Below are 26,168 nucleotides of genomic sequence, written 5' to 3' on the forward strand. Positions count from 1 at the left end.
AACTCGATAGGTAATTGGCAATCGCATTTCCCTCTAGCAAATTGCCCGTTACACCGCATATGCAATTTTCTTTTGATTATATACATATTCGGTATTTAGATCGGTATTTAAATAAAAAACCATTTTTGCTAAAACACTTTTATTTTTCTATGTAAATTATTACGAAACGTTTCATACAATTCAAGTCAACTTTATTACAAAAAGGTCTTAAGTCTAAATAGTCACATAACAAACGTAAAATGGCCACGAGACACAGCTTCGCAAGCTGAAGCTTAACTCAAACTTTTCACATGGAGTTGCCACTTTGTACTAAATCATCGTTTAACTCTCATTTTCACCATCTCGGATGAACCGGAAACCCCGAATCGATCACTTTCTCGAAATGTGTTACCGACCGAGATATTTCTGATGGTGGAAATGAGGTCTAAGGTAATTAACAAACAATTAACATAAAACACAAAATACCGGAAGAAAACTGAAGTGGAAGGAGTAACGAGTGGATTAATGTTCGCTTTTGAAATTAAAGATGTTCGGATACTTTCGTCATTTTCGCTTTCAAAAACGAGAACCTTCAGAAACTGCTCGTAGATATATAGATAAAAATCGAAAGCTACGCAAGAAAGATTATGAGAAAATGGTAAAAATAGCAAACACGGAAGAAGAGCATTTCAATATAATTCATAAATTTACAACCATCAATAAAATTCATTCTCTGAAAATAATCAACAATAATCACTAATAGGCACGTCGGAGAAAGAAATGCCTCTCGTGCTGCAACAGCATTTGATTCCCGAATCCAAACAGATATACCGGAGATTCTCTACATATTATTTATCATTAGTCGGATTGACGATTACGATTACAAGATTACCCAAAGACCTACGAATCGGAACGACTACGGTCAATAGGAAGTCGGGAGTAAAAACCTCTAGGTTACATAAAAATACAAAAATATCTTTTCTATCACTTTGATGAACACGTCGATATCGAACATATTGGTCGACTACATTCGGGGACTACTCTGAACCTTCAATATTATATAAAATACTTTATGGCTTGGGAAAATATACGATTTTTAAGATCGAAGACAGCGCTCATAAGACTACTCTCCAACTACTATGTAAATAGGGTTCTAAGTAGTTAACGTTATCTACTAACTACAAATATCCAAGGTGTACTAAAATAGCTCAACGCCGTAGACGGCTCTTCGAAGCGGTAGACTCCTAAGGCTCCGAACGAGAATATCGTGCAACGGGATTCGTAAGAAAAGTGATTAAAAAGGGTTAGAAAAATATTTGTCTCTCTAGAAGTCGACGTTTACCCTCATCGTTACGGCTCGAGTCGATTCCTCAGTCGATCCGCTCATCCCGGGCGGGACATTTTTGGTAACAAATTAATATAAATTACACTTAAATATACCTTAAGACAATAAACTAAGGAAGTCAACGCTAGACGACTACCGAATCAACCTAATACAGAAATGATTTTGTGACACTTTCAGTGACTCCGTTCGAGGACAAAATACTAAAATAAGTTTTCCTATCTACAATAATAACCGAATATTACACGCTTCGCCGAGAAAGCTCTTTCGCATCGCAAACTATAAATAATAGCGCCATCTACGTGACGCTGCGTGAACTCAAAGTCCCGCGCGTCTAATTAAATCCCAACCTAAAGCTATTTCCCCCTTACCTTCCCCCATAACATTAAATGAAACATAGTCCCTTTAATTAAAAATAAAGTATTTTAAGAGCTAATTCAGATTTCTACCACAATTATGTACGATATCATGTAGATGGCGCCGGAATCAGAAATCATAGTTTCATATAATATGAATACATTGCGTTAGGCCCGTTTCAACCTAATCATTTTTATTTATACATTTTCATAGTTTACTACGATTGATTTCTAAATATGATAAGAATTGTCCGTTTAAATATTGAGATGAACGGTGATCTCTTAATTGTATAAAGTAATTGAATTTGTCGAGTTTAAATTCTCATCGATAGGTGGATGAAATAAAGCGTGGATTGCAGATTGAAGGTTAGAAAGGTACTCAGTGCGCAGACGCGGCGGGAGATGGCGGTGCCGCGTGTCTGAGACGCGCGCGCACCTCCTGCAAGGTCGGGTTGGTCGCGGGGTCGATCTCTTCGTGGCTCTGCTCGGCTTGCTCTAACCTGCGAGCGCGTTCGGCTATGGCCCTTTCTAACTCTGAAAATTTCATATATTTTTTTAGTTTCAAGCAAACCTCGTATAGAATGTCTTGGCTTGGAATTTCAATTGGCAAATTTTTTACACTATCGAGCGATAACATTTCAAGAACGAGGTGATGACCTTCACGATAAAACGTACTTCATACCTTATGCTATTGTTAAGTGTACACAGATGATTGTGTATTGATAAGCTCTGACTATAATAATGGTCTCAAAATGTATGGTAATTTAAGTTTAATTAAGTGCTAATTTTCGGTTTTTGTTTGAGTCGTGTATGAGTCCTTATTGACAGAAAATTATCGTCTACAAGTGTAGAATCGTGTTCGATAGAATATAGGAAGAGCTAATAGTGATTGAGGTTGAATGACCGATGCACCTGCCCTCGAGGCCTGTTGATATCCGTCAGAATGCAACGAAAAACAACCGAAACTTGACTTACTTACGTGTCTGGAGAAACTGGTCGTTAACAATAAAAAGTAAAAGTTGAGTGGTGCTTGAGGCTAAAGTTACGTTTTGGGAATTAAAAAATCCGCCGCAGCCCGTTCATAGTAGGACAGTGAATAACCACGATTTTATAACTATTTTTTATCGTTTCAGCTGTTCTCATTGTGTCGATTAGGTAACCTAATCTATTTTAGGTTAGGCTAATTTAATATAACAATTTAGATAACGTCTCGTTGCACTCAGCGTTTCTCACTATATTTAATTTAACCTTCGGTAATGCAACACCATATTTGCATGAATTGCAACTGATTAAAAACGTATATGAATATATTTGTAACCTAGTTACCTACTTTCTATTGATTGCAGTTTTATGCTAAGTCATATTTTTATTTTAAAAGGTAAAACCATACAATGCTAGTATTGTCTTTGGCTGATGTCATTTTTGTCAAAACTTAAAAATTAAAATGTTTCATTAAGAAAGCTTTTTTTATATCCATTGCAGTTATTAAGATACAATACATAAACGCATTTGATTAACATAATATGTTTAGCGAAAGTGAATATACCTAGATTAAGTGAAACTATGTGATACGCCTAGAGCGAAATAACATATCTAGATTAGTATCTTGATATCTATTGTATAGTACCTTTCATCAATCTATCAACCATTTTAAATAAAACGAAAAACGGTACGCTTTGCATTTGTTTCACGATTAAATTACATAATATAAGCAAGTAGAGAAATGCGAATGTTTACAAGTGTATTTGTGAATACAATGTATATGCATAGTTGAAGCTTTTATAGTAACGCGTTGCTAAATAGCTACGCTAAGCTGCATTTAAAATAAAAGTTACCTGGCGTTTCCCGGTGCTCCTTTACTTGATTCATGAGCTGCTTCTCTTTGTGTTTTGTGAGGGCCTTTTGTAGTTCGCTCTTCTGGTTCAGAACATTTTTACCTCTGAAAGGATAAGTGCTATATTAATTTTAGCCTCTAATTTCAATGTTATGACAGAAGTGATGAATATTAACTTATTTTATGTATTCGGAGTTATTAATTTATAGATTATAATATCAGTTTACTTAGATATGCGAATAGTAAAATTAGTATAATATGCGTAGATAACAAACTAATGATGAAACTCTAATCTTTACGAAGCTTAACTGCAGAAATAGGACAAGGTTTTGACCCAAAAAGGCCTAAACCATCTAATACCTGCTTTGTTCTACAAATGGACGCTGACAGCAGTGATAAAACTATGAAATATGATAGATAATTAACATTTTTAACCTTATAATATGATTAATATCTGGTATCTTATTAATACTAAAGAACAAAAATTTTCAGTGCGTCTAAAACTCCTCAATAGATTAAAAGTTACTATTAAAAATCCTGTAGGAAAACTACTATGTTTTATTTATTTCACAAGCATATTACCAAAATTGTTTTATCAAACCATTCCTATAATATCCATCATATTATCTTCAAATTAATCATCAAAACCTTTTCAAAGAAACTACTAATGTATGTTTTTAGTAATCAATATAATTGTTGAATTTATCCACGAGATCCCCCAGAAACAATATCCAGATCACACATAAAGACAAACACACACACACACACGTCGGGCATCTCTTTCTCACAACAAAATTTTTGTAACTTATATTTAAGATTCCCAGATTCCAGTAAAATTATTAATAATTTTAACAATTTACGAGAAACCAAGTTTTCGGTTATAATTTGGTTAATTATGTTTTAAATATCATTTTATTTGAACATATGTCTCTTGTAATGAATTGCGTATTAGATATTAAGTAGATAGTTGATGAGGCTCGAGTTAAAACCTAAAACATCGATTTATCGCATATATTGCTGGGTACTTTATGATATTTTTAGTTTAAATTAAAGGGAAAATTAAATTAAAAGATATAGAAAAAAAGAGTTATTTTTTATACTTTACATTGCATGTCTCAAAGACTATTTAACGTACTAATCTTAAATAGTTAACTTAAGCTGTTACCGGGTGTCCTTATTCGTGGCTTCCAAGATGAGCGTTAACCTGACTAAAATTAAATTACGCCTACAATCTGTCAGCCTGTAAAATGTTTACGAAATATGTGACTGATAAAAATTTTAGTACGTATCTTATCGCACAATTTTCGCTACCATATAAGGTAATGTTTATTTCACTGATAAACACTCTAAGAATTCACTACACAATGAGGAAATTGAAATTATATAACATAACATGTTATATCGGGTAAACGCACGTGTAGGTATTTACAGAATCCTATGAAAATGTACATATATATGTATGATAAGCGCTAATTAGTTAGTAATAATATAAAAATGATAAATATAATGGCCACATGGGAATACTTTTGGGTAATTCCCCATTGAGGTTAAATAATAGTACTTAATGTTCTTCAACTACAGTTATATTATGTACAAAAGCATTCCCATAGTCGGCACCTGCACATGTGAACTATTTCGGTGCATTGACGTCATCCAAGTTATTGAATTGTAAGCATGTGCAGTGCAATCGAACCGTATTTCTGTTTCCTACGTCTATTGTAATCAGGAAAAGAGCTAATTATTTGTACATAACACTGCCGACCATTTTGTAAACATGCTACTGTACAAATTTGGTATTATGTAGGTATAAATGGGTTCATTTCACTTGATAAAATGTAAAGAAGTTTAAATTTAGTTAGGCCAAGGTTCGAATTTATTAAATTATATACATAACTCGACGTTTCGGATGCTTTTCAATCGTGGCAAACGAGAGACATTCTTTATACGAGTATATACTCGTAGGTCCATTAAGTCTTTTTTATGTGTAGTGCTCATGTTAACCAAATTACTATACTGGAGCGTGGAGTTCCTACTCTCCGGGAGATTCAAATACTTGAGCGGATCAATTGAAATTATTTTTAAATTTGATTCAAGGTGTGTTATGTAATGTAAATATAGCCGATACGCAATTCGTACTCCTAAAAATGGACTCGATTCGCGAATCGCAGCATATTGATTTTAGCAACGAGGAGGAAGGGAATAAACGTATATTTTGTCAGTGGCATAATGATTACAATTTACGTGGATTCTTCCTCAAACCAAAATGTGTAGCAGCTATAAACATGTTACATCTAAGGCCATAGTTTTTTTCAAAAGAGGCCGACCGTGAAAAGAAGATATTACAAATACGTTCTCAGTAATTGGACTAATCGACAAGTTTCGCTTGTGATTCAGAAATGTTGGCTAAAATCACTTAGAAATAGCTTGGAACGTACTGAAATGAAGTTGCTGCACCATTAACTTCCTGGACTAAATTAAACTCTGTTAATTACAACAGACTCCGACGATACTCTTCATTACTTCCTCGTCAGCTCAAACTAATTTCTAGATCGAAATAACTGATTCCTAGTAACCGTTTCTGATCTGAAAATGGACTAAATTTGTACGGTATATTAAGACGTCGAAATGCAACAATCTGATAGGTAAGATTGCGGTAAATCGATTTGCAACCGAAATATTCTGCAATGGGAGACGTTACGAAAGTTGGCGAACTAACTTATTTCAATTGCTCGATTGAAGATGTTTGATTCTTAAACCAAGTTTTCAAATAGATGATCGTTTTAATGAACGTTTAATAGCCCACCTTAGGCCCTTCGTGTGAATTTATTCATAATTGGTTAATTGGCAGTGGATTATTACAAAGAAAGGATGCAATTAATGATTATACTTGTAACTACATACTTCTCCTCCATATAATAATATATTTTCTTTGGCTATTCACGTGTTTCAAAAATAATTTGCTTTCATGACGTTCAGCAGACACATTGAATCACAGTGGCAAAACGGAATTGTTTCCTTCCGCAGCCAGGCGTACGGAAATCAGGCGAGCGTCGGCTCGAACGATGTGGAAATGGATTGAATCAACAGGTCAACATGGTGACAAAGTAGATAACCTTTGGAGTAACTTACGAAAACATGGCAAAATAGACGTGTCATCTAGACGCATCAAAAAACATTGATTGTACATGTGTGGGCTATATATACTTATTTGTATAAAATCAGCAAAAGCAATAAAGACAAGTAAAGGAATAATAAAACAACATCTTTGTACGACAATAGATCATACGTAACACACGAATAGCACAAAGCGTATGGCGAATGGTCCACGATCATCGTCTGAGAAACTGTGGGCGACAGATGTTCAATAATGACATCGGGTTCAGCACAGGATGTCGTGCACCTGTAGAGAGGAATCCGGGCACAACGGGCACAACAAAAACCGACTTCCAAGAATTGCAATTCCATTCAATACAGAAAGGTTTTTCAAACACTACAATGCCGGCCTCTTTCTTAGACACGAGTTCATGATTTACCGGATTGGCCACATATTTTTCTACTTAATAAGCTAAAATAGGAATATCCCACAACACCATTCCCAAAAATCTTGTCAGGACTTGTACTTTGTTAAGTGAGAAGCAGTTAAATTGAAAATGTTTTTGTATGTACAAAATATTTTTAAGTAAATCACGTTTACTTTTAATTTTAAGTAAATCCGTTCTATATATAATACGCAAATTATTAAATAGATTCTTTATTTCGTAGTTAATTAACATAGATATTATAAAGTATGTTAAGATAGGTATTTTAATTACAAAAATCCCCAAGTTTCTCAGCCGATATTTCCTTTGTTAATGCGATGGATGAATAATTTAGGCAAATTCACAATCAATGTTCACAGCCTTGACCGCTGATACACTTTAACTTTAGGCTCATTATATATCAGATAATACTATCTTGACTTATACAACGCAATTAAAATGTGCCGTTTTCACCAATTAGTCAATTTGTATAGGCAATACACACAAAGCTCAGTAAACTTTAATTACGAGCCTAGATATGCATACATCGGTACAGACTCGTGTAAATATTATCATAAACATTACGTAAAATTTGATAGCGAGCTACGATAAGCGCATTTTAACAGCGCCTATTCACAAATGCTTAGGTACCTATACCTTATTTATGTATATCATTACATGTGACTAATTGTGGAATATGGATAAATTAACGGACAAATTATTAATTGATTAGGCCCAGAATATTTCTAAACGAACTTTTAACTATTCCGCATAGCAAATAGCAATGTTCTAGTAATTCTCATGGAAACCTTGACCTTTATTTTTCTGCATACAAAAGCGCTTTTCCACTATTTGTGATCCAACGCGACTTGGCAAGCTCTAGATATCTTTTGTTCTGCTTCAGTGCTACATTACATCAAATGGCAAAGGCTACATAAAAACACTTCCCGAAGAGAGCGACCCATAAGCCCTTAAAATTAAACTATATTTTATTGAATAACACGAAGTCAATAAAAACACACAAGATATTTTGAAATTCTGATATCTTACGTGTTTTATTTATATGCTAGTATAAAGTAAAAGGTTCGTTTTCTATTTCATTACTACATGCAGACGAGGCGCGGCAAAGGCTCGGTTGGCTTGTATCAATATCGTGATTATGCGCAACTCAATCAGACAATATCAGCGTGTCTAATGCATTCAAGGAAATATGAACGTGATGCTCAAACCTTAAAATACCGCAAGAGAAAATGTATTAATGTGGTAACTAAAGCTTGTACGAAATGATAGATAGTAGTAGGAACGATTGTCAGAGCCAAAAATATTATTTGGCTTTAACTTCATGTTTTCCATGTTAGATGACAGTGGCCCGTAAATATTAGATCAAAGGAAACGCCGCAAGATTATCGTTTGAGATGGACAGACCTCGCTAAAGGATTCTAATCACGGAATTCGGTATCAGAAGGCTTAATCTTCAAAGTATTAAGGCATATATGCCATAACCTAAGAACGAACGAGGAATATAGCAGTATAAAGAAATTGTATTGAAGCATTGTATTAAGTATTTTTTTAAATTAAGTGTGACTTACATCCTCTGATTGAAGAGCAGTTCTCTATGTAAGTCCATCCTCGCAGAATTGTCCAGGCAGGGGTTGTTAAGCCGACGCGGGGCGATGAGCCCTTCGTCCACGGCCCCTGCCCCACCCTCCTGGACCATCTCGGTGTCTGCTCCCAGCTCGGATGACGGGATCGCGGGACTCGAACGTCCACTGCCAAACTCAGAGTTGTTGCCCTCGACTAGAAATAAAAACAAAAATTAGGAAACAAGACGAAAGATATTTGATTTAACAAGAACAAGAATATCTATAACTGTAATTAATCAAAGGGATTGAGCGTAAAGATTATGGGAGATTGTAAAGACACTGGACAGGCATTAATAGTTCTGATAATGTTTAATTGGGATTTCTTTAGAAATAAGAATAGATAACATAGAAGTATTTTTTGTTTGTTTATTGGGTCTGGTATAGACCAAATAGATGAAATGTTCTAAATGCTGTTAAACTTACAACCAGCTTAATTAACACTAATAATTACGAATAAATTCTAAATAGCCAACCAAGTGTTTATAAAAAGATGGACTATGACCATGACGTATTAAAACGAAGGCAAAAACTTTACGATGAGAACGTTCTAGTTCGTTATTGCATTTACTCATTAAGGATATTACAAAGAATTCTCAGCTTTACAATTACAAAACGCAGCTAAAACGATTGACAATTACCAAATTCTATATCCAATTTCCACACACACTGCTATTAATTAAAATGCAATTACAACACGGCTTATATGTTATATGTTGTAAAACTGCAATCTAGATTTATGGTTGCGAAATTAAAAATCTTTGTAAGTGTTAGCCAATATAAACAATTTTATGAATCAGCATGATATCATCAGAACAAACCGTGACGTCTTAATAAAATATGCGCCCGCACCGTGAGCGTTAGAAGTTAATGACACTGCTGACCATCGTACAAATATTATAACAAGTTTTATCTTCACTAATTTAATATTTATTAAACGAAGACTTAAATCCTAGGATAAAAACGGTGGTTACCTCGCGGTCAAACATAAATCGTGTTAATTAAGCCGACTGCAACATTTTCCCAACGTTTAATGCATTCCAGGTACACCGAATGCAATAACAGGGGATTAGGGAAACGTCCTGACGAGAGCGGTACCTGCACGGTTGCAACCGCAATATTTTCGATTCGTTCGCGCTCGTTATCGTGGCCTCGTTCCTGCCACTTTGAGTTATGAAGTTTTTAAAGCCATGGTTCGTGAAATTTATAGTAAGTACAAATTTAAGGTAACAATTAGTTCTTAGTAAATACGGATAATTCACAAATAAGTAACTAGATTTAAGGTATATAAAAAGTTTGTTAACACTTGTCTTTTATATACAAAGATCTTGTTTAGAGATCTGTGTAAGTTTTAAACCTAGCACTGTATGGTTTTATCTCCTATAAAAGTAGCTAAAGGAGACAATAAAGTCCTCGTGACCTCAATCCTTTGCTGAGGAGCGTATAGGCACTTGGTTGAATGCCGGAACAAAGGACAATCGACGGCGATCGCGATCCTCCAGATAATGCTGTAAAATTCCTCAATTTCAATTACAAATATTCCTTATCAGAGAGCTTCCAGAGGAAATCATAATGAGCGACGTTTAACAACCCACTTACAGATAACCGACTTGAACAGTGACATGCTTCCGAGTAGTAAAATACATGTTTTACAATTATTATACAACAAATACAATGTACATGTATTATTTTAAATAAGATTTGTTTTGTTTATTGGTATGTGTATAAGTATGGTTAAAGAAATGCTCAACAGAAAAAGAGAGACGCGACTCCTCTCCCTCTTAAAGAATAGTAGGTACACTCAAATCCTTGGCACGCCTTTCATGAATTCTTGTATTACTGAAGTGGCACACTTTGTCTTCATCATGATCGTTCTATTACATTTTTATTTAACAAAAAACAGAGGTTTGAAATGAATAAAAACTAAATAAAAACTATTTTACTGGCATAAAGGTTAGCTAGATACATTTATTTTATCTGTGTTTAAAGCGAATGCAACTAAAAAATTATAACACAATTTTTATCTCATATTTTAACCTGTCATTTTATATGTTATTTGCCATTAATGAGTAGGTTATCTAAAGTATATCTAGACAATTTAGATTTCACTAATGGGCCATTAAAATGTTTAGACAATATCCTAGTGTTATCTAAGCGTCATAAAATGACAACTTCGTAACAATATTATATTTAATTTTGCTCTCACTTTAGTGAAAGTTTTTTTGCCTAGTACTAATCACTTAATCAAATACTATACTCGAAATATATAATTATATATTAATGACATTAATTGGAGTTAAATCTATTCCTAATGAGATCGTGATCATCAAATAGCATTTAAATTTGTTAACGACAAATTCAGATAAAGTGTTCGTTTCATATAAAATACATTCTTCCGTCGTAAATGAAGAACCACTAGACTGTAAAATGACAATTAAAGAAATAACGCGTATCGGCACAAATCGCGTGTTGTCAGGGAATATTCTACCGGTGAGTTACGGAACTAGAGGAAGCTTGGGTGACAAATAATAACATTATGAACATGATATAGAGGCAATTATCTTCCAAGATTATTAAAATGTTATTATATTGCCATAAGAAAAGCTCCAGGAAGACTTTCATTTGCCATCAGATTTTACACTTTATGTATAATGTTATTTCAAATCTAGAATTATTTTAATGGCTCAGGTATTCACTGAATTTTAAGGGCTTTAGAAGGGTTTTAATCTCTTTCAGAACCAGACAACAAAAGGCGGTGCCACCGACATTGAAAGCAATATTCGAAGAAAACCTTTTCAAGGTCATGTAATATGTTCCGAATAAATTCTGAAAGATGAGAGGCGCATTCTGCGATACGAGATAGAACACGTACATTATCTTATAGCCATCCTCTTCACTCTATCTTTGAATCTAACGAATGATAATATTCTCTTTAAGAATACTCTATACTACGTGTATAACAATGTCAAGGTATTTGAATATGTGGAAATAATAAAATTTCGTAAATCACGTAACCATTTCTGGTATTTACATATTTAAATATCGTGGTCGGTTTCCATTAAATTGATTGATGTAAGCTTGACCCCTGACATATAGTATTTTTAGCTCCCCATCCACCTTATTGCTCAGACAAGGTCAGGCTCGTGCTCATTTGCTGAAAACAATAATTGACGTCACCGCAACATTTGAAGGCTACGGCCGTTAATCTCCTTAAGGGCGTAATAAATGACAAGCAAACTCACATTTTTCTAATAGTTTCTTTCATTTTATTCAAAAGTTACTTCCATTGCCGTAAGATTTACCTTATGGTGTATGTCTACATTAGGCTTAAAAATATAAACTATCACTCTACAACTATCACAGACCCCATAGTTGAGTATCTTGAAATGTTAGTGTCATTTTATAGTGAAAACTACCACCAGGAAAAGTTTTATAAATTCCATCCTACAAGGGTGAAATAGTTCTACTACCCTTGCACGCTTTTCACTCGTTAATAATAATAATAATAATTTATTTGCAAGAATAGGGTACAAAAATCTTATGGTTTTACAATCTAAACTCCGCATTAAAAAAATTACAAAGTGCTTTAATGTAAAATGCTAATAATTTGCATATTTCTAAATATAACAAACGCCTTCGACTATGTCTATCATGAAAGACTTAAAAAATATAATGACTGAATTTTCATGACTCACACTTCTAACTTTAATATTATTATTATTATTATTTTCTACTTGGTATTATTATTATTTATTTTATTTTATTAGAGGCGCAAACTAGCTTCTGTGGTCTCTGGCAGAATGACCAGCGCTGTGGAACTTTTTGCTCCTCAGCATAATGCTGAGCCAGGCCCGATTACAACCACAGTACACACACATTGCACACTGGAAGCGAACCGAATGGCAAAAGGGAATTTTTAATTTTTATTGTTTTTGATGTCTTATTTTATTTTTTTCTTTAAGTATTGTTATTTTGTGTGTTTATGTGTGTGTGTTTTCGTTTGTAATAAATGTTATGTCTATGTCTAATGATACGGAATAAGAGGAAGTACATAGCTGAGTAAAAGTTAACAACTTGAAAACAGATAGCAATATGTGGTAATAAAAAAAACTAATATGGTACACCTCAAGGTAGTATTTTGGCCCAACAACGTAAGTAAAATACCTCCTAAATGTTACACACCAGAAAAGCATATTCTTAGATGATGACACTACACTTATTATATGTTTAAAAAATAACCTATTAAAATCTCTAGGCGCCACCATCAACTAGTTGAAATCAAATAATGTACAAATAAACATAATTAATTTTCAGACATAATTTAAAAACAATATAAAATCAATAAGGTATGAAGTTCTCTAAGAAACTGTTAACCAAGATACGGTTTTAGCTGCTTATAATGCATTATATGTTTCGTATATGGAAGAATTTGGGGAATTTCAGTCGACGTAAATATTTAAGGCTCAAAAGAAATGTATTAGTAATGTTTAATTAATCCTGAATTATATAGTAAAAACACTTTTTGTATGGCATTAGATACTACTTATATAATTATTTACCAAAAGCATTTAAAGTTCTTCCTACAAGAGCCGTTAAAAATCGACTACATCAACTATTCAAAAAAAAACATATTATTCTATTAATGATTAATTTGTAATACGAAATTCAAGAATATGCGAAGAAAATTAAAATATATCACCTATGTATTATTCAAACATAATAATCAGCATATTCTTGCCAATTAAGAATTATTATTATTGATTAATACATTTTTAAGTAAATACAAAGATGATGTTAAAACTTTCTCGACGGTTTATAATTCTTTACTACTCATACTCATACTATCAATAAATGTTTATAGGTACTTAAAAATGTGTTGACTATTCGGTTTATCTTTCATCATTTAAGTACTCTAGGCTTTCATAAAGTTGCGTGAAATGTTGAAGTGCGTCACATCTCCTCAACAGAAGTCTTCTCGAGTAATATTTTTCTTACATTTCAACTCCACATTTGCTGTATTCAAATGAGGAAACTTTCGCGGTTATTACTTGAAAACTATTTTTAATTTATATGTATTTTTTTTTTATGTACTATATATATCGTTATCTGTTTGTATTTTTGTAATAAACACTGCACAATGCACATTCTACCTTTTAAGGTTAAGAAAAGAAGAGAAGTATCTGTGCATTTGAATTGTAATAGTTTGGTAACAAAAATTAGAAAAAAATACATTTTGATATGGCGAGAATACAACAAAAATCACTACACTAAGCATTTTTTGTGTGAATATTCGTTCGTGTATTATCTAACTGGAACAATACTAGTTCTATAATGAAACAAAAAGGTGTGTATTCTAACAAGTGCCATTGTCTCCAGTGACTCAATGAAAATAATTGCACTATCAAACGTATCATGTTCTTTAACATTTAAATTTACGTAACACAAATTCAAGGAACACACCGTACCTACCTAAATTGCTTAAATTTCTCTAATTAGATTATTATTAATTTTAAATTAGTTAAACTAATATCTCAGTTAGTTACATCAAAATTCAATATGATTCTGTAATATTGATAGATAATTAAGGGAAACATTGATGTCGTAAAGATATTTTCTAGTGACTCGAGTAAAAGGTTAAACTTAAACCGGGCTTTAAAAGGTTAGGACGTCGATGATAAATGTGAATTTAATTGAAATTGTCGTCAACTAACAAGAAAGTATATTACAATATTGATATTAAATTATCTTTTCGCTTACTTAGTGGCTAATGCGCGCATCTTCGGTTGTATAGAAATATGTTATTTTTGTTAGTAAATTATCAACGTTGTGGATGAAATGTAACTGAATTAATCTGTAATAGGTATTTAAATTGTCAGACGCGTCCTATATTCCCTTGCAAGCAATCAGCTCTATGAAACCGGTATCAATTAAAATGTGGCCTAGGTTACGCAACATTTCATCGCTCCACATAACGGTATTTCATTATGTACAAAGCTCCAGTAAATATAATCGACGATCGACGCTAAAAAGCTTTTGTTGTAAATTAATCAGAGATAAATCTATTTAAAAATGGAACAAACAACAAGTAGAGCGAACCATCTTTAAGCTTCAATCGTCCTACATTTCGTATTGCGCCAGTTTGAAGGAATTCTTAAAAGTTAATTCGTTACGTAAGCATTGAAACTGGCATCTAACAATAAAGATACGTGTTTACGTCCAGACAAATATTCGAGTTGAAGAAATATTGCTCTCAAAAATGTTAGCTTCGTTAGAACTGTAAGTTTACGGCCAATAAAATTTAAATGCGTAGGGAACATTTAGAAGAAGCACTTAAGAGGATTGTACAATTCATCGCACCCTCAAAGCGATTGCCTCGATAGGTGCGCTGAAGTCTACGTCGGGCAAGGGGACTTAAAAACTTGCACCCTTGGCGACGTAGCCTTGACTTACATGAGTACTGTTCCATACCTGCGCACTACGTATGAAAATAATATTGCCCTTCTTGTAAACGTTCGCAGGTGACGTTATAGCACCGTAAATCTCCTAGTTGATACGTCACCCGATCCATAAGCCACTTCCTGATGCGGGCGAGCACGATTCACTTATTAGATGTGACGACAGTTTGAATATTTTCCCGTGGGTCCCGATGGCCGAGGTCAAATACAATAACCGAAGCTCCGAGTCGTAATTACCAACAAACGAAGCTTAATAAGACCAATAAAATCCATAGGCCCATACATTGTTAAATTGCATTTAAATTAGAGGTTCGTCTCTTTGAATTTAACATCCACAATCTTTTGTCAGCGACCTCTACGGCGTGCCCAGATATGTTTTTAAAATTAAAGTCTTTTGTTGTTAATGACTAGTGTCCATCGCAACCGCGCTACGAGTCCCTAGGGACTAGAGAGTCACATTCAAATGATTTTAGGGTGAGCATTGAAAGGGTTGTTTTATAAGGGACCAATATCGTCCCCACATAAATTATAGACACTATTTGCTCATATAACTGACAACAAATTTGAATGTGAACATTTTTAGGTTTAACCTAATTAAAGCTAGAAAATGCATGTATATAAAAATATCGACATACCTAGGTACATATTTTGAAAGCATCTGCTAAATAAGCCGAAGTAAAACAACAAACAAATTCTGTGCTTATTAATCATAACAAAGGCGACCCATTCGTTTCATTATAACTCCTGTATTTGTAAACAGTACGTGTTAAACATAAACGCATCAACATAATGCCACCACCGCATTGAATAGTAGCACAATAAAAACGAACGTAGAAAACAATATTAGATCATAATATACTACGTTTAAATACTATTTCCCCTTAAATTTATTTTAAACAGTGACTAAGGAATGACCAAATGACCGCATTTAAGCAACGTATTTAAATTTGTAAAGATTAGTCGTTGCTTTTGACAACAATTAAGTCACTTAACTACTAGGTTGGGTAAAGACAAACTAGTTATTGCAGCGAAGGCAAAGACGGCATAACTATATAAACAATGAATCTGCTTCCTTGGTATCTCGAAGATTATTCTATAACAACTAACTATTATATGACCGAATGCGCAACCAAAGCGAACCAATGCTTGCCATATGAAATGTACCACGCAACATTAAGTATAAATATTAAACGTACTATTAAATAACTAATGTGTAATTCAAAAATAGGATCGTGGTGATCCTACGCAATGCTTAATGTGTAATAGTTTTTACTTATAAATATCGTTAAAATTACTTGTGAATCTGTTACTAATGCGCAGCAATTAAACATTTAAATTTTAAAGGTTAAACATTTATGGCCTTAACTACGTTCGTAGATGTAATAGCCTGTATGTGTAGAATTACGTAACTAAAAAAATATTGTTATTAATGCAACGTTTTTAATTTTTAACTGAGATCAGTACTCTTTACATTAACACCCAAATAGAAAAACAATACTCAAAACGTAGGATTTTCTCATAATTTTAGTCAAAATAAACGATAATTTTAAATGAGTCGCAGAATCTTTCAGTTACGTTTTGTGTTGCTTCTATCTCATTGGAGTCGCAAGAGGAGATAAGTGCGTATTACAAGGCTTTCAGCGTGACAATGTACTTCATAATGACTTAACTTCAGGGTTAATTACTAATTAGAATGATGAATTTTAATACCCACGCCTAGATGCATATTTTACGCAATCGACTGGTATCGACAATTACAATTAACAACTATCAATTTGGTTCGTTTAAGGTTATAATTGCAGTAATTGGGCCGAACACTTTGTACACGTTATAGTTTCTTCATGTCCTATTTTATTTCATGATTTAATCAATACAATTTTCCGTGTTTAGTTAAAAATTGGACCAAAATGTCGAGATAATATATTTTATGAAATAAAATAGATCCCAAATTATCCTCTATCAACAAATTACAGTAATTGACGAACGGTTGCGTGTATAAAACGTTTTCGCACATAAAATCAAATTAGTAACGAGTCTTTAGGTAATGGCGGTGGGGTCAGGGACCTTTTAATTATTTCACGTATGCACGTTCATTTGGAGCTTTAAAAAGCACTGTTTTCACAAAGACTTGACTTCCTCCTGTCTTGCTGTGAAAAATTGTCCCGTTGTATTCATTCACAGCTATATGTGGACACTACTCTCGGCACTGTGTAGTGCGCTAAGCAAGTTTCTTACGAAATAGTGAGGGAGACTCATAAAATAATTACGTAATAATTAAATAAAAAGTCAGATAACTCTTTGCGAAGCGATAACATTTACGACCAATTCGATTGCTGTGAAAGACAACTGAATACCAAACATTGCATAATTTTTACTACAAATCAGACAGTGGCCGACTTACCAATTATAGATAGATGAATTTCTAAACGGTGAAGTGCCACAAAGAACATCTACATTTCTATTAGAGCATATCTGCTTTTAGACAGAATGAAACTATACACAATAGAACAATCAAGTGTACAATAATTTGTTTAATCGGTAAAGGTGAATTCTTACATGGATCGGTACGAACTGACACGTGACAGGTGTGTCGGGGTCTGAACCACATTACGGGGATAATTTTTAGCAAGTGTATCGATAACAAGCGAGATCATCCCTCGCACGTTCACGGGCAGGGCGCAGGGCAACGACCCTTTAAGGCAGACGAAGCTTTCTCGGCCTACTTGCCGCCCGCCCAGTTTATGAATTCTCGTATTTGTCTCATGTTCAAAATAAATTATTTTTGTAACAAAGATTATATAAATGTTACTTGTTACTTGTACTTAAGATGTTTCAAACCACTGTATAACTAAAAAACAATTAGCAATAATATTTTAGACAGGTAAAAATATTAATCTATACATTCATATAAAATTGTGAAGAATGAGGACTTACTTAACGTAAGTAAAAATGTTATAATTTCCATATAGAGTTCCGCGCGCGTCGTCAACCTGTCAACATCGTATTACGCAGCTCCTGTGTTTTTTATTTTAATTATATGGTTGTATACGCGCGATTGTAGTGAAAAGTGTATGTGATTTGGAGAAAACTTTTAACTTGTGCTAGAACTATTGGAAACATAGCTATTGTTGTGTAACACTCTAAAAATTAGTAATTTAAAAGTGCTATAAAAGACCTACCCTCAAAAAACAAAGAAAAAAATAAAATAAATATATTGACATTAAAGAGTCCCATCATGTCTCAATGTTTTAAGTGTCTTGCTAAAATGGACGAGAAAAATGTCAAAGTAACTTGCAAAGGGTGTTGCCGACTCATTTGTAACAAATGCAACGGTCTTTCTGCGACCGAACTGCGTGTCTTTGGACTTCAGACGCACAAACTATCGTATCTTTGTAATGACTGTGAGACCGGTTTAAGACAAGTTCCAGAGTTGCGTAGATTGGTTACTGAGCTCCAACAAGAGGTCGAGGTTCTGAAGACCACTCAACCGTCCATTGTCAACTTGGATACTGTTATAAATGAAATAGAGGAGAGAAAGAAGCGCAGTTGCAATGTTATTGTGTTTGGTATACCGGAATTAAAATCATCTTCTTCAGAGGAAAGAAAGGATTACGACAAAGCTAAGATAGCTGACGCCTTCAATCCAATACCAATCCCTGACCCCAAGATAGTGCATGTGTTTCGCTTAGGTAAACCGGCAGTCGTTAACCCCTCACAGCCACGTCCGATAAAAGTCGTCTTCGAGAATAAACGCGCCGCTACCGATATTTTAAAAAACAAGAGTAAAATTGGTAAACCCGTTAGAGTTTATTCAGATATGACCCCGTACCAAAGAGATCAGCTAAAAGGTCTGCGAGACGAACTTGCCCTAAGGATCGAAAAGGGTGAAAAAGATCTCACTATAAAATATGTAAACAACATACCAAAAATTACAACAATTACAAAAAACTAGCTTTACCTCATATAACCGAACTTATAAACGCAAGAAACAACAATAAAGGAAACTCCAAAAAACTGATGACGTCCAAAGAGAAAATAACTTACCAAATAACCAACAATTACACAGATATTATTTTTACAAAAAAATCTCTGAAATTTTTCTATGCCAACTCTCGCAGTATTGTCAAACCTGGAAAATTCGATGAGCTTAGATGCATTATCGCTTCTTTACAAGTAACCATACATATCATTATACTAACGGAAACTTGGATTAAGAGTGAAGATGAGGCAAAAATGCTCCAGATACCCTCCTATACCCATTACTTTAATTATAGAGAAAATAAAAGGGGCGGTGGAGTGTCAATATTTGTGTACAACAATCTCAAACATCACCTTGTTGAAGAAAAATGCGTCGATGATACTCATTATCTCTGGGTATACGTGAAAAAATTCTCTCTAAATATCGGTGCCATTTATAAGCCTAATAAAATAAAAATGGATAACTTTCTCGAGATATATTCACAACAATTACACAAATTGAAACGAACAATAGTCTTTGGCGATTACAACCTGGACTTACTCAACCCGGACTCAGCGACACGCAAATATAAGAACACCTTAAAAGAGAACAACTACAAAATCCTGAACAAAATAAGCCCAAAACACTGTACCCGCGAAACAACCTCAACCAGGACAATGTTAGACCATGTATCTTGTAATTTAAGTGAAAATAATTTTCATTTTATCACTACGGAATCTTCATTGTCTGACCACAAACAAATACTTTTAGAGATAAAGCAATACCAACCACCAACTATCATAAAACAGCAATACAACGCAGTTGACTTCAGCAAACTTTATCGATGCCTGGATGAATATCCTAAAAATCATGAAGACGTAGAGTATGATGAATTGGCAGGGAAACTGAAATCCTGTTTAAATAAGTGCAGAATCACAAAATTTAAAACATTGAATCCTCCGCGGCAAGACTGGATTAAAAAAGAACTATTAGAAGAGATAAATAGCAAGAACATATTATGGCAAAAATATAAAACAAATGCGATGGACACGAAATTAAAAGCAGAGTACGAACATATTAAAGCAAGAGTATCACACAATATAAGAAAAGCGAAAAGTGAATATTATCTGAAGAGGTTTGAAGAAAATTCTAGTAAACCACGAAAAATGTGGAGACTTATAAATGACTTAGCTAAAAACAAAGTGCATGACAGACCTGGACCAGACAAACTTGAAACGGCAGCTGGTACTATTACGGACAAAAAAGAAATATGTGAAAGTTTTAACTCATATTTTTCGACCATTGGCTCAACCCTAGCAAATATGATTTCTAAAAAATCAAAAGTACCTCAAATTTTAGAACAGTGTAGTCTAACTGATAGAACAGAATTGCGATTTCTGAAACCAGTAACCACGAAAGAAGTTATTACCATAATTAAAAATTTGGACTGTAACACTGCATCTGGCATTGATGGTATTAGTACAAAATCAATTAAATGCGTAAAAGACATTATTGCCACGGAACTAACAGTCTGCATTAACTATCATTTGGCACGAGGTATTTTTCCCAACGAGTTAAAGGTTGCAAAAGTTGTACCAATTCATAAAGCCGGAAGTAAGCTTGACCCGTGCAATTATCGCCCTATATCAGTTCTCCCAGTGCTTTCTAAGGTCTTTGAGAAGATTCTTTATAACCAATTAGAGTCATTCCTTAATTCAAAAGGTTTCTTTTACCGAAAACAATATGGCTTTAGAGCTCAATCAAATACTCTCGCTGCCACAATTGACCTCGTAACCAAAATTAAAAATAAAATTGATCAAAAACAAGTTGCCTTAGGTATATTTATCGATCTAAAAAAAGCCTTTGACACCATTAGTCATGAAAAATTATTACAAAAACTAAAACTTACCGGTGTTACAGGCAAAGCACTTGAAATTTTTAAATCATATATGGAGAACCGAAAACAAATAGTAAAAATAGGTGAATATGAAAGCAATTCCTGTATCCTGAATTTTGGCGTTCCCCAGGGATCAATATTAGGCCCCCTCATGTTCCTCATTTATATTAACAGTATCAGTGATTTGGGTCTCAAAGGTGACATCTCCCTTTATGCAGACGACACAAGTCTCTTTTACTTTGGAAACTCGATCGAAGCTCTAATAGCCGACGCTCAAAATGATCTTAATCTGTTAAATGAGTGGTTTCAATCAAATCTTTTAACTATTAATATTACAAAAACAAATTATGTTATTTTTGCAGCAAAAAATAAAAAAATAAATAATAATTTCGAACTTAAAATAGACGGAAAAATACTTGAACGAAAACCTAAAGAAAAATATCTCGGACTTATTTTGGATAGTAACCTAACTTGGAAGCCACATCTAGAAAAAATTAAACTTAAACTAACTCCACTCACAGGGGCACTGCGAAACATAACAAATTGTCTCCCACAAAAAGTGCGGTATCTGATCTATAATTCTCTGGTTAAGCCTCATGTCGACTACCTCATTGAGGTCTGGGGTACTGCAGCAAAGAGTAATTTGGATCCTATCCAGAGAACTCTGAATAGATTGATTAAAAACTTATTTAACTATAAACTTCGGACGCCTACTGAAAGGATACACGAGGAAACAAAATTAATGAATATTAAACAAACGTACACATACTACACTTGTATTCTAGTACGCAAAATATTAAATAGGGAAATTAATTCTAATATAAAATTTTTAACCAAACAACAAACACGAAATATTAACTTAAGACGTGCTAGTTACTTGGTGACCCGCCCTCCTAGAACTAACTATGGCAAAAGAAGTTTGGAGTATGAGGGTGGTACAATTTATAATAAGTTACCATCAGTTATAAAAGCAGAACAAAATTATGCCCGATTTAAAAAGCTTCTAAAAACTTACACATTAATTAAATACAAATAAGTGATTAAATTTAATATGTATATATATATATTGACAGGAATGCGATAACACTTGAAATGTTTAATGTCTAAAGAACTTTAAACTAACACTCCTCACGGTGTTAAAGAATTGTATTTGATATTGACCAAAATCTGCCTAAAAGTGATTTTAGTCTGTAAAAATGTTTTATAAACCTTGTACATGCCCTAAATATATAAATATAGGAATAAACTAAAAATAAAGTAGTGTTATGAAAAAAATTAAAATAATCAATGTAAACTTGTTATATCAGACTATGCCATCAATGCCACATCTAGTAAAAACTCAAATTCGTACATCCGTGTTTTGCTTGGTTGACTGATCAAGTTTATTATGTCTACCCACATTTTTGGTGCTGTTCTGTTTTGTTATTTTATATATGTACCTACATCTGTGCGCTCTAATTTCTAATTTTTAATCTTAGTTTTAAATATGTGTTTCTCAGTAAGTGAATTTTGTATGCAATTCTTATGAGAAATAAAGTTATTCTTAAACCTATATATATACAAGAAGGACTGTTAGCGGAGTTTTTTTTTAAATTGTTATATTTAGACGAAGGATACATTACTAAACAAAAATGTATTATATAATACGAAACGATGCTTGACAGGATTATCGACTTCAAAAATTCGTGCTCAAGGACTTCCTTACAGCGGAGCCCCACTCGGAACATGACACTTGCGGAAAGGGCTTTATTAACACTATAGCTCCCACGTGTTCAATTTGCAACCTCAATTTTTAGGTCAATATGTACCGATATTGATTATTATTTCTACAATGTATTAACTTAGTTAAAGCATAATATAAATGCGAAGAGAACGTGTTACTTTGCGGAGAACAAACTTTCTTCATCTGATTTATTGTGACAAAAACAATTGAAACAGTAGGTAAAGAAATAGCTTCCACTACAAATTATTGGACCAAAGTATTACATTCTAGTAAAAGTAAAACGCAGTAAGGTAACCGCCAAGAACACAGAGAATACCATTTATTTCTGTCGTTGCACTTCCTAAATATCATCATTCCTAGAAACCGCGATCTGTATCGTATATTACTCCTCACTCAGTTCTCAGCTATAACGAGCGTAAACTGAATCTACAAGACGTACGGTCATAATTTAGGAAAGCATAAAACAACAAGTTTCTCATGATTATCTACTCGTGTCGCTTTGAAGAATTACGACAAATGCGTAATAGTCGTATCGTAAGGAAACGATTCCACTGCTTTCTTGACAATACATTATCTGCTTACGTTTTCTTTCCATCTAAAACGGGCACAACGTGTGCGGTCAAGATTTTTACCAAACAATTCACTAACAACAATTACCAAGATATTTCAATGAATTTTTACACATCGCCTAACAATGATGCTTTTTATCTTCATGATGATTAATGGAATCCAATGTTTTATTTCAGAATACGATAATTTTGATAAAATAAATAATTATCAAATTAGAAACAATTAATGTTGGCCAATTAATGTTAAAAACGTAATCTATTAATAATCTTCATAGAGCTTGCCTTACAGTTGTTTTATTATAATTCTTGCACGCAGTAGATAATGCAACACACTCGAATTATATATTATCGTGAATTCTGAACGCGTATAATATCGACTACGGTAGGCCGATATGAATATGGATGAGTCGAAAGCATTATGCAAAACGAAATGCATTTAGGTGCGTATGGCCACTGGGGTGCCAGTGCCACCCAGAGTGCGCTTCTCCTACGATCCCTATCTCTGTGTCCAGTTGCAGTGCCAAATGCCACGACGCGCATACGTAATGCAGCTCGTGCCTTACATGCAAACTCAAAAATATAACTGTATTACCGCATTGCGATGTCAACATATCTAAATACGATGTCATAACACGAACTTATTGAAATATTTTTCATCGTACAGTACCGCCCAGTGGTAAAAGATGCCCCTTAACATTTATTCGTTACGGGCTAGTAGTTTATAGAATAACTTCTAGGAGACTTTTACTTATCACAAAAATAGTGTCACAAATTTTTACAAAAAAACTATTGTATAATTGCGGTCGTGGCGTGCTTAATCGTCTGACGTGAGCACATGTGTATAGATAACGTGAGAACAACGCTCCATTGTAGTACATCCAACAACAAAGCTAATGAGGGAAGCCGCTGACGATTACTCCACATCTGAATTCCTAAAATTCCTTTGATAAGCGGCAGGCATTAAGTTGAGTCGAAATAACTGTATTTAAATTGGGCCACCAATAAATCATCAAATATCGTAAATATGCAATTAATGAAAGGCTCACAATGAACAATGGCATAAATCAAAGTACATATACAATCACAAGCAACGTAAGTAATCTGAAAGTAGACGATAGACATGTGGAAAGCAGGTGCAAGGACGAACACAACAAAAGGTATGTGGTGAGGATTGTGCACTATGTCACAACGGTCGGATATCGTAATCATGGACCGTGAAAGCACCTGACCATAAGTGCTTTTGTTTCACTCGTAACCGACGCGTGTGTTAAATGACAAGTAGCTAAGAAAAACGCAATCATTGGGTGCACAGAGCTACAAACGAACGGACTGAAACCTCGGTGAAATACTTTAGATCGTAACCTCCCATTTCAGGGAATGATAATTTATTGTTATACCGTTTTCGTAGACGGCCAGCATTTCTTGTATGGCAGGTGACGCTTTACGACTTCTCTCGCACATATTTATACGGTTGCAGAAACTCAACTGAGCGGTGGCTCAGTGGCGAGCCGAACGACGTGTCACGGTCGCCTAACAGGATTACCTGTTCTACTGCGCAGGTAATGTGAGCCGTAGATATGGGCCACGAGACCTTAACCGGCTTATAATATTGTTAGGATTATGAGCTGACACGAGATTCAATTCGACCTTTAAAGAGGCTTAGGCTCGCTTTACAAAACAAGGTGTCATTAATATGAAAATATGCTTAACCTAATCTACATCATCTTACAATGTTAATCGTTATTATTTATACTATACTATTGTATATAAGTAATAGACACCGATAGTGGTAGAGTGACTCGGTCCATACAATTTGAGCCCACTGACACCAATGAAGAGAATGATTCATTTAAGATTCCAAAGCAGGAATTTGGAATTGGAACTTCTTTAGTACAAGATAAGTGGTCATGCTTTTTAAACAAAAAAGTTTACGATAACAAACGTGAACCTTATGTTTGTACCCTATGGTCATAATAATCATAGCTTTAATGCGCGTTGTGGTTACTGAGATGAGAAGTAACCTCCGCTTACATAAACAACGAATAATTAATGACTAAATAATTTTGTTAAGTGTATTTATAAATATTTAAGTATCAAAAGGTGGTTTAAGTTAGCATCGCTGGTTATTAAACCAAGCGGTGAGTCAAATACAGTTTAAACTCTTAATAACGAATTTCAAGGGACTGAGCATTTTCTTTCGTATAGGGAGTGAACAGAAAACAAACAAATTTAACCAATTACAAGAATTTCTAATTTTATGACTATCAATAGGTAAATTATTCTAAACACATAACGCTTTTCTTTTACTGGCCATCTTGACAGTTTCAAAGATTGTTTACGACTGATAATACACGATAGCTGACGGTGGAGCGTTTATAGTCTAAGATCCGACCGCGTGATTTATACGTTCATATGTTTGATTAATAAAATATAATTTTTATCGATATTTATAACTAAACCAATGCAGATCCGCAAAGGTGGCCATCCAAATTTGGCCGCAATTAATTTTAATTAAAATGTAATTAATTATTTATTTTTGAACAATTACGTTCACTTGTAATTGTTAAAAAATATATTTCATTAGAAAGAAATATACCTGAGATACCGAGAAAGTTCAAGGTGCCATCCCTCACTTGGCCGCAACCTAATGTCAGCCAGGTGTAAACAGGTATAATTTCGTTAAATATATACGTTCATAATGTATTATCATGTTATACATACCAAATTGAAGATTAATTCTTTCCCTACATGATGAGATATAGGTGCCTATGCAAAAATGCCCGCAAATAGTGACTGCCAACGATTAAAGATAAATAAAAGCGAGAGAAACTTAAGATAAACACCCCATGTCGAATAAAGATAGAGCATCCCAGCTGCTTGTCGTTTTTATGCTACTG

At 33.9% G+C, this 26,168-nt stretch overlaps 1 protein-coding gene across 1 annotated transcript; it reads right to left on the reverse strand.

Moving 5' to 3' along the window:
* Window positions 1-122: 122 nt before the first annotated feature.
* LOC125050792 (protein FAM107B) lies at window positions 123-24,782 on the reverse strand. The gene is made up of 4 exons (XM_047650804.1): window positions 24,669-24,782; window positions 8,619-8,826; window positions 3,513-3,616; window positions 123-2,211 (listed from the first exon to the last, which is right to left on the reverse strand). Exons 1-4 carry the CDS (start codon window positions 24,730-24,732, stop codon window positions 2,057-2,059), a joined length of 531 nt encoding a protein of 176 aa, XP_047506760.1. The 5' UTR covers window positions 24,733-24,782; the 3' UTR covers window positions 123-2,056.
* Between the last annotated feature and the right edge of the window lie 1,386 nt (window positions 24,783-26,168).

Source organism: Pieris napi, chromosome 7 (assembly GCF_905475465.1).
Source record: "Pieris napi chromosome 7, ilPieNapi1.2, whole genome shotgun sequence".
Lineage (NCBI taxonomy): Eukaryota > Metazoa > Arthropoda > Insecta > Lepidoptera > Pieridae > Pieris > Pieris napi.

Bases quoted from the DNA above. Each gene is read 5' to 3' on its own strand.
- LOC125050792 (XM_047650804.1), bottom strand. From the start codon at position 24,732: ATGTGCGAGAGAAGTCGTAAAGCGTCACCTGCCATACAAGAAATGCTG. The intron at 8,827-24,668 runs GTATAACAATAA...TTTTATTTCTAG, and splicing joins GCTGGCCGTCTACGAAAACG to TCGAGGGCAACAACTCTGAG. The intron at 3,617-8,618 runs GTAAGTCACACT...TTATCCTTTCAG, and splicing joins CTGCTCTTCAATCAGAGGAT to AGGTAAAAATGTTCTGAACC.